The sequence below is a fragment of the Ipomoea nil genome, unplaced genomic scaffold (genome assembly GCF_001879475.1).
Source record: "Ipomoea nil cultivar Tokyo-kokei standard unplaced genomic scaffold, Asagao_1.1 scaffold2704, whole genome shotgun sequence".
Lineage (NCBI taxonomy): Eukaryota > Viridiplantae > Streptophyta > Magnoliopsida > Solanales > Convolvulaceae > Ipomoea > Ipomoea nil.
Window position 1 is genome coordinate 3,426,454 of NW_017619132.1, and position 15,674 is coordinate 3,442,127.

At 31.5% G+C, this 15,674-nt stretch overlaps 1 protein-coding gene and 1 long non-coding RNA gene across 2 annotated transcripts; one reads left to right on the top strand and one right to left on the bottom strand.

Annotated features, from left to right (window-relative positions):
- Positions 1 to 1,041: 1,041 nt before the first annotated feature.
- LOC109155977 lies at positions 1,042 to 14,034 on the bottom strand. Its single transcript, XR_002049953.1, has 3 exons — positions 13,953 to 14,034; positions 3,840 to 3,848; positions 1,042 to 1,052 (listed from the first exon to the last, which is right to left on the bottom strand). It is a non-coding gene; the product is annotated as an uncharacterized LOC109155977 (long non-coding RNA).
- LOC109155976 (chromatin remodeling protein EBS-like) lies at positions 11,410 to 14,930 on the top strand. The gene is made up of 5 exons (XM_019303713.1): positions 11,410 to 11,790; positions 12,356 to 12,698; positions 12,816 to 12,884; positions 13,761 to 13,899; positions 14,699 to 14,930. Exons 1-5 carry the CDS (start codon positions 11,451 to 11,453, stop codon positions 14,723 to 14,725), a joined length of 918 nt encoding a protein of 305 aa, XP_019159258.1. The 5' UTR covers positions 11,410 to 11,450; the 3' UTR covers positions 14,726 to 14,930.
- The last annotated feature ends 744 nt before the right edge of the window (positions 14,931 to 15,674 follow it).

A 15,674-nucleotide genomic window follows, 5' to 3' on the forward strand; every position in this document is an offset into this window, starting at 1 on the left:
GAGTCTTAAGTTCGAAATCTAATGAAAGTATCGGTTTTATTTTGTGTTTTAGTAGGTTGAGAAAGTATATATATATGGACAGATATTACATTGTAAGAAAAAATAGTTGTTAAATTATCAATACTTGTACATATGGTATTAGATATAATTATGTATATTATTTTTGAGTGACGATAAAAAGTCACCGTCACTATCCAAGAATTTGCATTGAGTAAACTTTGTTCTATATATAATAGCTCACAAACAACACAAGATGAATAAAACGCACTAAAAAATTATGTGCAATGTGTTTAACGTAACTGATAATATGTTGACAAGATTTAAACGTGTGACTTCATGTACTCAATGTATACTATCTGAGCATTGATAGTTTGAAACGATAGACATATTATATATATAGTTGTATTTAGGATTATCAATGTCGTAAAATGAATCATTAAATTATGTGAATGAAATATTAATCAAACATTCGTAGGCGGTGGAAACGCACAGTAGCGGCTAGCAATAGCCAGCCATTAGGCATTAGCTCTGCATAATTTCCCAGTTATCATGAAAGCGTCGCGTCGGCGTTTGACTTTGACATTTTTGTGAGACCATAATGCCCCTCGACGCGTGTCTCACGCTTCCGGTCCTCGTCGCTTCGTTTCACACGCCTTTGATCGTTGTCATGCGTGCACGAAGAATAGAGAATCCACGGTGGGATTCGTAGGAAGGCTTTTTTGGTCTTTTTGACTTATTTTAGTAGACACTTGTCATTAAAAAAATAAAAAATAAATTTATGGTGAAAAATACCTCGAACTTCTATTCCAATAATAATATATAAATATTATAATTTTGACAATTATATTAAACTATAAGCATACCTAATAGTCAAACTCTCAAAGATTCAAAAAGTCAAAAGTCTCCCTTAAAAAGGCCTCATTGTTTCCATTCCCAAGCGTCAGCGTTCTGCATCCCATCCAAAAGTAAATATATAACTCATATATAGAAAAACGAAATAAAGGTATTTTAAAAGAATAAAATTCATCTTACACATTTTTAAAAAATTATGACTTGTTTTTTTTATTTTATTACAAAGGAAGGGGAATACCCATACAATCTATGCCTACACTGAGGCTCGAAACCTAGACCTCCCACATAGGGGAGCAATCCGATACCAGCGGACCACAAGCCACCAGTAAATTATGACTTGTTATTTTTGTTAATTAAAATTTGTCAATTTGATAGAGAATAAAAAAAAAATAGAGTATATAATTATTATATACACACTGATCCGATCATCTATCGTGAGTTGACTTAGATCTAACGATTAGGGTGACCGACTAGTTTGAGTAATACGACATGTATAACTGTATAAGTAAGTGGAACGTTAGCAATTAAGAACTCATGTTCAAACAAATAAGAATAGTACTTGAATAGATAGATTTTTTTTTTAGATAAGGGTCAAATAGACCCTCTAACTATATACCAAAGTGCAATTAGCCTCTCGAACTAAAAAAACTTTCAATTAAATCATTAAACTTGTTAAAAGTGTGCAATTATCGTTTTTAACAAGTAACCAATTAATTTTGCTTGCTTGACATCTACATGGCATTTTATTTAAATATTAAAAAAAACAAAAAACTTAAAAGAAATAATTGTCAAAGCTGCCGGAATAGTCCGTTCAACCCTGCCGGAATCGTCCATTCGACCCTGCCGGAATCATCCGTTCGACGCTGCCAGATTCGTCCGTTTGAACAGAGAAGGTCGTTGGCTTCTCTTCTCTGTTCATGGAGAAACCAACGAGCTTCTCCATGTACAGAGAAGAGAAGTCGTGGTTTCTCCTCCGTTTGGGAAGCCATGGCTTCTCCATGAACGGAGCTTCTCTCCGTTCATGGAGAACTGGAGAAGCCAATGCTTCTGATCTAGTCCATGGCATTGTTTAGTTTAGTTTTTTTTTTTTTTTTTAATAAATATAATTAATTATTTTTTTTAAAATAACTTTAAAATTATTAATTGACGTGGCACCTTACGTGGAATCCTACGTGGCTGGTGACTTGAAGGTAACATGTTATTATAGGTCAAATAGGTTAATTGCTCCATTTTAACAAGTTAAAGGGTTTAATTGAAGAATTTTTTAGTTCGAGGGGTTAATTGCACTTTGATATATAGTTGGAGGGTTTATTTGACCTTTTTTTTTTTTTTTTCATATATATAGTCAAAAGTTCAAAACATATTCGATATGATCTGTATGTATAGTATCGTTACATAATCCTCCAGTTGTCTCATTTCGTCTGTCATATTTAATATTCATTGGTCAAACCAATTATTTCTTTATTTTTTTTTTTACATAATTTTAATTATTTTTAAATTTAAACTTTTGTGTTTATAATATTTAGTTTCTAAATATATAAATTTTATATATTAATATTAAATTTAATATTATGAAAATTAAAGTTGAATTAAAAATAAGTTCAGTTACGTCTCGTTAACCAAACCATACAAACAAAATGTGGACGGAGGGAGTACAAATTATGACAAATCAGTCACCTAAAAAATACTAGTTTTTAAGGTTTATTTCGAGAAAATTAGGTATCACATTATATTTTATAAATTAACTAGTTACTTAGCTATATTAAGCCAAGAACTTGTGTCTTTCTTTTTAATTTCCTTGAAGAAACATAGAGGGGCCTATAAAAGAAGAACTAGCACTCCATATATTACTTATAATTTCCCAATTCCCTCATTTTCTCATAAATTTACTTTTCAACCCAACATGCATCGCTTTCACTTCCCCTTCCTCCTCATCACTCTCCTCCTCCTCATCTCCCCGCCAGCTCAAGCCTTCCGGCCGCTAGGGTTCCCGGCGCCGGCACCCCGAACAGCACCGCACGCCTTTCATCCTCCGAGGAGCGTGGTCGTGGCGGCCGGAGATTTCAGCGCCGAGAAGAGACAAGTCCCGACCGGATCAAATCCGCTCCACAACAAGAGACGATGAGCGAGCTTCGAAATTCTACGCATAATATCACGGTTTAGGGTTCCGTTCATCTGTACGGCGGCGGCGGTGTTTATCCGGTAGGAGTTATGACCTCTGATCTACTGAGGTACACTGAATTGTAACATTAAATTTTTTAGTTTTTTTTTTTGAAAAGTAAATTTTTTAGTTTTGTTCTTTGATTTTACACATGTATTGTTACGCACTATTGGTGACTCAAAATTTGTTCTACGATTTCACGAGGAACAAATTTTCAATCACCAGTAATAGAGAGAACAAATAAGTTGTTGAAATTCCTCTATTTATTTAACTATTCTCAAATTTTTGTTTATTTTAACGTTTATACTCTAATATTATATATACTTCATTTGTTTCATTATATTTTATAGATTTGTTTAAAGAAAGTTGACTCAAATTATTTATAATTCAATTAATAAAGGAAGCAAGAACAGATTGTTTGATTAATTAATAGTAAATGTGACAAATAGAGTGATACATTTCATATGTATTAAAGAAATGATGATGGATTTACAGGTTAATGTTACAATATATGTTGTAAAAATCACTATTTGAAGGTATACAACTGTAAATCATGCTCTTACGTAATATCATGTAAAGTACTTAAGGAACGTAAATGACACTAAGAATATCATATTTGACGATAGAGATGTAGGTATTGTAAGAATCAAACTCGAGTTAAGTATGATCTTTTAATATAAGAATCATGTTTCCCATATGGTAGATTGGTAGTCTAATAAGAAAAAGTGCGATAAAATATGGTGGTTATGGACCCAATCGACTTTAAAAAAAAAAAGAAAAAAAAGAAAAAAAAAGTGTAAAATAAATACCAATTACTACATGCAACCACCATGCACTTAATACCAATTACTCTTTCATCATATCATCCCAACTTAAAGAATGTGCGCAGTGAATGGGGATTGGGGGCTCACTGCCCTTCCCATTACTACTTGAAAGCTCCAATATTCCCCACCCTCATTAATATTTTTGGAAAATTTTATAATATCGTATACCTACGTTACACCTTTTGAAATGTACGCAATTTGTGTTTTATTCAATGTTCTATAAGGTGCTAGGCGCTAGCTAGTCAGGCGTTCGGGTGGCTCCTGGTGCCTAGGCGGCTGAGTATTCAATGTTGTCATAGTCAGGCGTCTGGGTGGCACATATATTAGATGGTTAGTTGAGTACATGGTTGAGAACTGGAAGAATATGAAATAAAAGAAGCCGAGTAGATAAAATAAACCACTCACTCGAGTTAGGCGCTCAACTCAGCGCCTAGGGTGCTTAGTCGGCTGGTTAGTCGCCCGGCCGACTAAAAGACGCCTAGGGCTGAAATCGCCTAGGCCTAGGCGACCGCCTAGACTAATTTCACAACACTAGCTAGTTTTATTATAGTATTCTTCCTTTATGTCTCCCTAACAAAGCACACGGTATAACTCTATAAAACATATGATATTATAAGATTATATTTACTTAAACTCTCCAATTTTTCATTAGGTATTCGGTACCCTCACCACTATAAGATGGTCAAACCCAAATTCAATTTGAGATGTGCATGCAAAGTCCAGTTCTTACTCGAAAAAAAGTTTAACCCATTATTTTTTTTTTTCAAATTTGAAAAATGTACTAGTGCATTCCACAACATAATGTATTTAAATTTTAACAAAATATTGATATTATTATTAAATTATTAATATCAAATTTATGACATTTTAAATTATGGACTGTGCCACTTAACCCTAAATTCTAGGGCTTTCTATTTGTCATTCAAACATGTTCAAATGCATAGCACTAATAAATGAAGAAAATAGCGTGTGAAACTGCGGATGTTTACCTTTATTTTAGTGCGCGGATTTATTTTGGACATAATTATTGTTTCCTCGTGATAAATGGACCCACTTTATTAGTACCGAGTTAATGACCACAACAAAATGGCAGCTAGCACTATTGACTATTTAAGCATTTACTATTGGATAACCTTGTTTGAAATTTAATAAATAAATAAATAAAAGGAAAATGACACTTTTTCTTCCTGAGTTATATACCTATAGTATTTTTGCTCCTTAAATTATTGAAGTGACTGTTTTCTCCCCTGAAATGTTAAATGGACATATTTACCCTTCAACTAAATATTTAATTTATTTTTTTCCAACAAATTATGACCATAATTTGGTTCAAACCAAACAAACACTATAGCAACCAAACCGAAATATTCCAATTACAATTTAGAATCGAAATCCGATATTTAGAGTTTATTAAAATCGTGAACAAGAATGGACGGTTCATGTTCCGAACTGAAAAAATAAAATACATATATTGTTGAATTTATACTATTTTAAAATAAAAAATAAAATTTTAAAATAAAGACGGTTCAAAATCGCGAATCGGATCCAGAACCGCCGGTTCACGGTTCAAGATTCAATTTTTTTGATACATAATTTTAATAAATTGACATTTAAATATTGGATTCTAGATCTGAATTATAACCGAAAACTATTAATTCGATTGCTATAGTATCCGGTTCAATTCAAACCGAACCGTGGTCATCCCTACGTATACGCAATAATTTGTTGGAGAAGTAAAATAAATAAAATATTTACTTTAAGGGTATAAATGTCAATTGAATATATCGGGGGGGGGGGGGGGAAGCACCACTTTTAGAATAACTGAGGGGGCTAATGTGCTTACCTAAATAATTGAGGGGAAAAAAGTGCTATAAGTATATAACTCAGGGGTAAAAAGTGCCATTTTCCTATAAATAAATAAATAAATAAATAAATAAATAAATAAATAAATAAATAAATATATATATATATATATATATATATATATATATATATAATCTGGATTAAAGATGATATGAGAACTAGTAGTCTTGTTATAACGTGCGAATTAATAATTCATCCATTTATTTAAGATAATTAAATGTTAAAAATTAAGAAAAAATTACATTGTCATTTTTGTAGTTACAATGGTGTATTGACAATGCACTAATCATCAATAACAGTTCACTATTAGTTATTCGTTAATGCACTATTAATCATTTCTAAATACACTATTGTAATTATGGAAATGCCACATGAATATTTTCCTTTTCATTAATTTCCAATCCCTGATTATTTTACATGGAGATAAGGTTAGTCTGCATGTACTGCTACCATCATGTGTGTGTATAAAATTTGCATTTTCAATGAAATAATTTTATTTGATTAATTTATAGGACAATGTATAAATTTGTCATTAAACATTTAATTTGATTTATTCACATTAAATAGAAAATATTGGTATTTTTTGAGATAATTAATATTTTCTTTTATGGGGAGGACAATATATGTCACGTTTTAAAAATTGAGAGGCAACATTTACACCACTAATAATTCATGAGTGATATTAATAATATAATTGATATATTTGTGAGAGACAAATTATAATTCTTTCAATTAAATGTAGCTATGAAGAGAAAGAGATTACACGCAGATCACTCCTCGATTCCCCTTTCTTCTTCTTCTTCTTCTTCGACTCGCTCTGCTCGGAGTACTAATGGCGGGAGAAGCATCTATTCAGGCTCGCTTTTTTACGTATTCAGAACACAAATTGGGACTTTTAGGGCTTTTTTAGTTTTAGTTTTCAAACAAAATTAAATTTTATTGGACGCCATGTTAAAAAATAAAATAAAATTGCAAGCCACATCAGCTTAATCAAACACAATATCATCAAAATCTTATGGAACCTGAAAAAAATGGTAAATGCAAGAATTTTAGGAAGTTTGTGTATCAAATTGGATCTTTTTTAGACCAAGGGTTAATTGAGCAATTGTGAGTAGTAGTTGTGCATATTTGACATTTTCGCCTAATTTATATCGTTATATGAAGTTATAATTCAAGTAGACGAAGTTAACTTTTCTTTTAATATAATTAAATATTGCATTGAAATCTTGTAAATTAAATAATATGGAGTAGTATTCAAAAGAGTTTTCTTGTACAAATATACCATATTATGGATCTCGAGAAACACATTAATTTCAAATGGAAGGTCTTATTTAATGCAGTGTTGATATTAATGTAATGGACAATTTGGTGGTTGTTGGTGGAAAATTAATCAAGTTTGGCTTGGTTTGCCTCATTACACGTCTTCTTAGATTTTTTTTTTTTTTTTTTTTTTTTTTTTGGGCTCAATTCAATCAATTTATAGAGCGGGTTAGGGGTTGTTTACCAAAGTGGATCGAGAATTGGAGGATTTTTTAAAAAATAAAAATTTGAAGAAGTGAAAAAAAAAAGAAAAATGAAAAACTATTTACTAAAATCAATTCTTCAAGCCTTATATCTTCTCCATTCTCCACTTTTTCAATGATTTTGGAGAAAAGTATTCTAATCTTGAGTTCTCCAACTGAAGAAATAATAGGAATGCGTGTCTATAGTGCTTCATCATGGAAGTTGGAGGTTCTTCCTACCACGCATCGTTGCTATACCATCTACTCTCTACCATTTGCATACACCTTCCTCTTTTTTTTTTTTTTTTTTTTTTTTAATCCTTTTTCCTTTCTCATGTGTGCACAACAACATTTTACCTCATTATTATTATTGTTGTTGTTGTTGTAATTTATTTAATAATATGTTATATTGTCTTTTGTTACCTTTAATTTTTTACATTTAGTGTATTGATTTTTTTTATATGATGAAACAAATTATAAAATATTTTTTTAAAAATCATATATATATATATATATATATATATAGAGAGAGAGAGAGAGAGAGAGAGAGAGAGAGAAATCAGAAAATTAGAGAAATTCAAAACTGGATGAATGGTGAATGAAAATTAGAAAATTGGAGAGATCGAAAAGTGAAAGAATGGATAATGAAAATTGAAAAACTAAAGAAATGACAAACTCGAAAAAGAAAAATAGAGAAATGAAGTAAACAATCCCTTAATTTTTTTTTCATTATTGATGTTTGTTGAGTTATAAGTTTATGGAGTAGACAATATTAATTACCCCACAATTATAAAATAAAATAATTTCACATTTTACATATAAAATAATATATTCTTGCACACAATATAACATGTATGTATATTATTGTGTGCAAACTAAGTACGTAATTAACTTATTTAGAACAACAACATACACAACTATATGAGAATTTGTTTTTAACTTCTTGAATAGTATAGTAGTAGAAATTAATAAATAAAAAACAAAGATTAAACAACTAATTGAAGTTATACAGAATATTTATTGAATTAAAGACAAGAATGATGAACAACTTGGTATAAGAACAACCCACCAATTGAGAAAAGGCTTTGGATTTTTTGTTAGATTAGAAAAAGAAAAAGGAGAGAGTGGTCGACAGTTCTCAATGTGACGCCTGGCTGTTGAACCCTGTTAGTGCGTCATTATAATAATAATAATAATAATAATAATAATAATAATAATAATAATAATAATAATAATAATAATAATAATTATTATTATTATTATTATTATTATTATTATTATTTTAGACCCACTAAATAATGTAAAAATAAAAATAAAAACATTGCAATTTTTTTCTCTTTCCTTTCCTCTTTCATATTAGCAAAAATAGTTTGAAAAAAAAAAAAAAAAAAAAAAAAAAACCCTACTGCTAGAGAAACCCTAAAGAAAATGTAAGCAATAGAAAATTGTGAAGGATGGGAAATGCAAGGAGTAGGCATGACAAATACTTCAACCTTAATTAGCTTGGCATTTTACCATACGTACTCATTATTACTCCTATAAATGTATATATTGCTCGACTAGCTAGAACTAGAATAGCAAAGTGCTCCACTTGGAAATAAAAATGGATAGCCATGGACACCCCCACCCCCCTAAAAAAAAAAAAAAAATCTTAAACTTTAGAAAGTTGTATGTGATGACGCAAAAATAACGTGACAATAATAATGTGCCATAATAAGTAGTTGGCATGACAAAAATGATGTGGTAAAGTGAATAACATGAATTATATTGGAGAAAAAAAAATCTTAAACTTTAGAAAGTTGTATGTGATGACGCAAAAATGACGTGACAATAATAATGTGTCATAATAAGTAGTTGGCATGACAAAAATGATGTGGTAAAGTGAATAACATGAATTATATTGGAGAAAAAAAAAATCTTAAACTTTAGAAAGTTGTATGTGATGACGCAAAAATGACGTGACAATAATAATGTGTCATAATAAGTAGTTGGCATGACAAAAATGATGTGGTAAAGTGAATAACATGAATTATATTGGAGAAAAAAAAAAGCTTAAACTTTAGAAAGTTGTATGTGATGACGCAAAAATGACGTGACAATAATAATGTGTCATAATAAGTAGTTGGCATGACAAAAATGATATGGTAAAATGAATAACATGAATTATATTGGAGTTGTATTTTAATTTGAAATTTATTATTATTATTATTATTATTATTATTATTATTATTTGTTTATTTTAAGCTTATTTCACCCTAATATGATAATGATAACCAATGCAGCAAATGCCACACCATGCAAGAAGTACAAAAATGAAATATATATGTTAATGATGAATATCTCCAAAGCACTACATCAGATATACTAAATATGAAATTTTCAATTCACACATATATCATCATAACTAATTATATTAAGTTGGAATATGCATGATCACTTATGATTTACAGAAAATATAATGCCACATCCGCTACCTAAATATGCACTACGTGAAGCTTGTATTATGATCTTAGCTGACAACAGATTATATAATGAGATAAACAACTTCGATTTCTCAAAATTGACAAGCTCAAATCAATAAGGCCAATATACAATTTTTATAAGGAGTCAAACTTGAAACCTTATGATTATAAAGTTAACTGCTCGACCAATTTGATTGGAATTACTCGCAAAATTTATTATATGGTTAGACTTTAGAGTTTGAATGGAGGTCAAAGAAATAATAAAGTTTCCATGGAATTTGTGTACCTTAAAATTTTAAAAGGCTGAATTGCATATGGGTAACACAATTTTTATGCGGGTTTCCATTTTACTCAAAAAATAATAATAAATTTTCTTGGGGAACCTATTTATGTACCCTCTTAATCCACAGTAAAATAAATAAAGAAGGAAGCATTTAATATATTTAAAATTTTTAATGTGCTTTAAATATATTAATTAACATAATCAGCTTGGTTGAAGTGAGTGGCCGTGCACTGCTCACTCTCATTTCTTAAGAATAGTCAAGATGTAGGAAGATAAGTAACTTATGATTTAAATCACGAGAGGAGAAGGAATGAGCCACACTCCAAAATTGTGTTAGTCTACTTGAGATCCCAAAACCCCATTAGCCTCCTTTTGTGATTTAAAAGTATGCTTCCCCTTAGTCCAATGATTTTTTAAAAAAAATTTATAATATGAGAAATACAAGATTCCAATAACTAATTTGGAGTCACTTAGATTATTAATTAAGACAAATACTTCTAATTGAATCAAATAATTGGAACATGTCAATGACCGTGTGATCTAGTGACATAGAAGGACTCTCCTAAATGGGAGGTCATGTGTTCGATCTCTGGTGAGAGTCAAGAGTATTGACTCTTTGTGCATGTGCAGATACTATATTGTAACAGAGTAAGCATAGTGACTATTTGTGCATATACTATATTGTAACAGAGTCAATATATAGCACCAGAAAAAATATATAATTGGAACATCTAAAAGACTAAGACAACCACACCACATATATTGAATTGGAACATCTAAAAGGCTAAGACAACCACACCACATATATTAAATAGTTGATACAAGTATTGTTGCCTTCATGCATCAAATCCATGTCCCTAGTTAATTATTTTAATCACGGCATCTAAAAGACTTAGACAACCACATATTAAGCAATTCTAATATAACTAAAACATATACTCCATATTAAATAGTTGATACAAGTATTGTTGCCTTCACGTACAAGATCCATGTCCCTAGTTAATTATTTTAATCACGATTCATTTAAATAAATTTTATCTAGACATATTAACTCAATTGAAATTTTTAAAAGTCGTTTGAATATAATGACAGGCTAAACTCATATACATTCGGTTTAGAATAAGATAAATTAGTCGTATTTCGGGAGACGGGTATGACATGAAAAAAAATAATTCAAAATTGACCTTATTTTTATAATTTTAATCAATTATTTATGAATAATCTAAATTTATTTATTTCTTGTTATTTTTTCTGGTTAAAATTAAAACGTGAATTTCAATTCAAAAATATATTTTAATTTCAATTGTGGGAAGTTGATTTTTTTTTTGTTTTGTTTTGTTTTGTTTTTTTTTTTTGTAAATCAAAGAAGAGTATAATTTTCAAACAGGATTGCTCTTCTAAAGTCTATAAACGCACCAATTCTGTCATAATCAAACTTTTGCTTAATTTGAAAAAATATAAACAGTACAGGAATTGACTCGAATCGGTAGGGGACAGTTGTTGATGCTACTGCAACAAAACCCATCATCTCTCTCTCTTCGGCTTCTGTACTTGTGTTCCTATTTCCCAGCAGCTAGGGTTTCTGCTTATCTTTTCACCCAATTGGAAGTTATACGCTCCATTTTTGATTTCCAAAGCAGAATCATCTATCGCTCCGCGGCTTTTCCGTTTCTGTTTTCTCTAGAAAACTCCGGCAAAGTCTCTGTATCCAGAGGAATTTTTCTTTCGCGGATTGGGGCGAAGCTTCAGCGCCATTTTGGAGGAGCTGGGATGGCGAAGACGAAACCCGGGAAGAAGGACCTCGATTCTTACAGCATCAAAGGCACCAACAAGATCGTCAGACGTAATGAATTTCGACGCTCTATGCTCTCTTTTCCCCTCCCCACCTCTCTATATCGAGTACTCGAGTTAAAGTTCCGTTTTTTTTTTTTTTTTTTTTTAATCTTAAAGAGTGCTTGGTTTTGTTTATGAGCAAAAGCTATTGTCTGCTTCTGTGGAAAAAAAAATAAGGAAAATGTTATTATTATTATTTTTTGGATTTTTTGGTTTATGGGTCTACACTCTTCACCAGAATCTTAAAAAAAATGTGAAATGTGCGTTTCTGAGCTAAAGGTTGATCACAATTATTCTTTGTTTCTGAACAGCATTAATCATGATAGGATCTTTGAAGCATGTACTTGGTGATATTTACCTATGTATGGGTGCATGTATTTGGTATTTTTCTTCTATTTTTAGTATTCTCTTGCTGCTCATCAGTGAATGCTATTGTATTGGAAACACTGGTTTGTCTCCAGAACTGTTATTAGTTTATTGTGGATTAAGTGTGTGTGTATATATATGCTTGCATACATACATATTAATACTTTTGTGGAGTATTGATAGTTGAAATTATGGCATATCTTTTTCAGCTGGGGATTGTGTACTAATGAGACCGGCAGATACTAATAAGCCCCCATATGTGGCGAGAGTTGAGAAGATAGAAGCTGATCACCGGAACAATGTGAAAGTGCGAGTGCGATGGTACTATCGCCCTGAGGAGTCCATGGGTGGCCGCAGACAGTTTCATGGGGCCAAGGAGCTATTTCTATCAGACCACTATGATATACAGAGTGCACACACAATTGAAGGAAAGTGCATAGTGCATTCTTTCAAGAACTATACAAAGCTTGAGAATGTTGGCCCGGAGGACTACTTCTGTAGGTTTGAGTACAAAGCTGCTACTGGAGGGTTCACTCCTGACCGTGTAGCTGTGTGAGTTGTTCATCCCTCTGCTAGAATTGTTTCCAAAACGGGCAAAATTAAAGTTATTTGGAAATTTAAACAATATGACTGCATTCTCTAAAGTTATTCTATTTAATTATTCTGAAGGTATTGCAAGTGTGAGATGCCGTATAACCCTGATGATCTCATGGTACAATGTGATGGATGCAAGGATTGGTATGAGTTTTAAATCTCTTGAAATATATTTGGATGCTGCTTCTTTCTGTACCTCATTATAGATGCAGTAGGTAATTAGGCATGTAAACTATTTCGGGTAATTAGATATTTACATATCACCGTTCATGGCAAAAACCATCATATTGTAACAAAATGTGATTTAGTCAATAAAAAGCAAAGGAGAAACTTTACGCTACCATTCCACAAACATTAACAGCTGGTAGCACTACAAGTTTCTTGTTGGCTCAACTCTACCCCGTCTTCCCCATTCTGCAACCAATAATTCCCTCAAGAACTGCATGCTAAGACTACTGGAAATAAGTTGTTTACGCTGCTAATGAAGTTTGATCTTATTATCCACTTTTTATTTGTTAAGCTAATTACCAAATATTAGTTATTCCTTTCCATATTGTTGGATCACGATCCCCCTTCATATGGAAGAGAAAATGGCTCTGATAAAGAGCGTAAAGTTCCTTCGTTTAATACTGCAAAGGGAATAGGTTCTTTATGGCGTCATGCTGTCATCCATGTAAAAATAAAGAAAAGATAAATTTAGGTTCTTAAGATGATGTGAGAAAAATGAGAAACTTCTTAATTTGAGGGAGGCTTGGAACATTAATACTGGTTTGCAATGAGACTATTTGTAAACTGTCTGAGGCTTTTTAGTGGCAGGTTTTATATTCCTTAGTGTTAAGATCTGAAAACATGTCTATTCATTCTATTATTATACGGATTGAGAACTTATTGCAGAATTGGAGTATTATTAGTGCCCTGTATCCTTAAATTTCAAGGCCATAGGGTTATGTTCAACCTACTTGTACAGATGCTCTTTTTTTTTTTTTTTTTTTGCTTTATTAAAGTCTTTAAAAAATGCAGGTTTCATCCCTCCTGTATGGGTATGACAATTGATGAAGCAAAAAAATTAGAGCATTTCTTGTGTTCAGAATGTTCAGCTGAGGACGAGGCTAAGCGGCCATTAAACTCATTTCATGTACCTCCAGCTGTTGAGCCGAAGGTTAGACTGTGTGTTCCTATTCGGAATATTTGTTTTGGTCTCATTTGGAATACTGTTCTGAATAACAACTAATGCTTCATTTACCATCCACCTTTTGAATGGTGTGGGGCACCCGGGAAGGATCTTGATTTTTCAACGGTGAACCCTTATAGAAACTCATTTGAACTCACGATTTCTCAACTCTGCCCTAAGGTTTACTTTTCTGGCTTATGGTGATTTATTTCTCTGTCCCTCTCTTGTTGTAGTGAATACTCAAAAAGTTGAAATTGAGAGAACGCGAGAATAACACCATGATAGGGTAAACCCATTGGCGTTCAACAGTAAGTTTAGACTTGTCATCCAGGAAATTGCAGAGAAATACTGTAAGGAACATAGGAGTTTGTTGCTAGGTATTTGACCACATAGGATCCTCCTCCGGTTCTTATCCGACCTGTCATCAAAATACCCCACCCGGGGGGTGGGGTGGGTGGGGGTGAGGCTAAGCAGTGTGCATGAAATGGAAATGAAGCCTACGAGTCCCGACACAGTCTGTGAAGTCATTGTCCGACAATGAGCGATGTTGAATTCATAATATTCTGTTGTAGAGAGACAATTGTCTGTCTGAAAAGAGAATAGGGTTGGCATATAGTCTAGCAGATTCTTGGAACAACACTAATTTCAGCCTGAATTCTTATTTCTCTAACAATTGCATATGTTTACTTCCTTGCCTGTTGATTACTTGATTCTTTAAAAAAAAAAAAAAAAAAAACTGATTGACAGACTTGTTACTGGGTTGATTTAATCCAATGTTTGATGGTAGGTGGAGACTAAACGCAGAAAGAGATGACCGCTTGAGGCTTCATAGAAGGGGATCCAAGTTCTTGCATATAAGGGCTCCAGTGTTGTGGAATTGAATTCTGTACAGTGATGAGAAGATACTGGGCTTTACAAAAAAGTTAGAGGCTTTTGTTAAAAAAATTTTTGTGGTAACTTTCGATATTTAAAATGCTAGTGTGCCCTATTCTGGGATTACAACTTCAATTCTTGCTGTCCATCCATGTCATCTAAACCTTAAGGGCATCACCCACCCCCCAATGGCGTGAGCGAAAAAAAAATGTTTGTTTTTAACTGGAAATCAAGCCTTCCTTTCATTTCCTTTCCTTTGTTTTTAACAGATTTGGTGTTAATTGAAATTTTGGTTTCATTTGAACAGATTTTCAGCTTGATTTTGATTTGATTTTGAACAGATTTTCGGCTTGATTTCCTTTTCTTTCTATTTTTTTTAATTTGTTATTTTATTATTTTATTTTGTAAATTGTAAATTTCTGTATTAAACATATTTTTAAAATTTTTAATATTATTAATTTTTGGTATATATATAGTATTTTAAGTTTGTTTTTGAATTTTTTTATTTCATTATTTAAATTTATTTTTATTTAAAATTAAAATTATAAAGTTGAAATTATTAATTATAGAAAAGTAAATAAAATAATGTATATAGTGTAGGATAATGAAAGATTAGTGGGATCCACACAAAGGGAGAATAGAGAAGAATTGGAGAGAAAATATGAGATGAAATTAAAAGGGGAGAAAGAAGAATTGGACCTACAAAATGGAGAGATAAGGGAAGTGGATGCCCTAATACATCAAAAAAGATATAATAATAATAATAATAATAATAAAGAAAATGAAACAAGAATTAATTAATGTGCCCAACTGCAAACTACAATCCAAGAAAATGTTAGATTTACATAAATATACGGTTATATCATTGGATCACTTTACAAGATAGATAT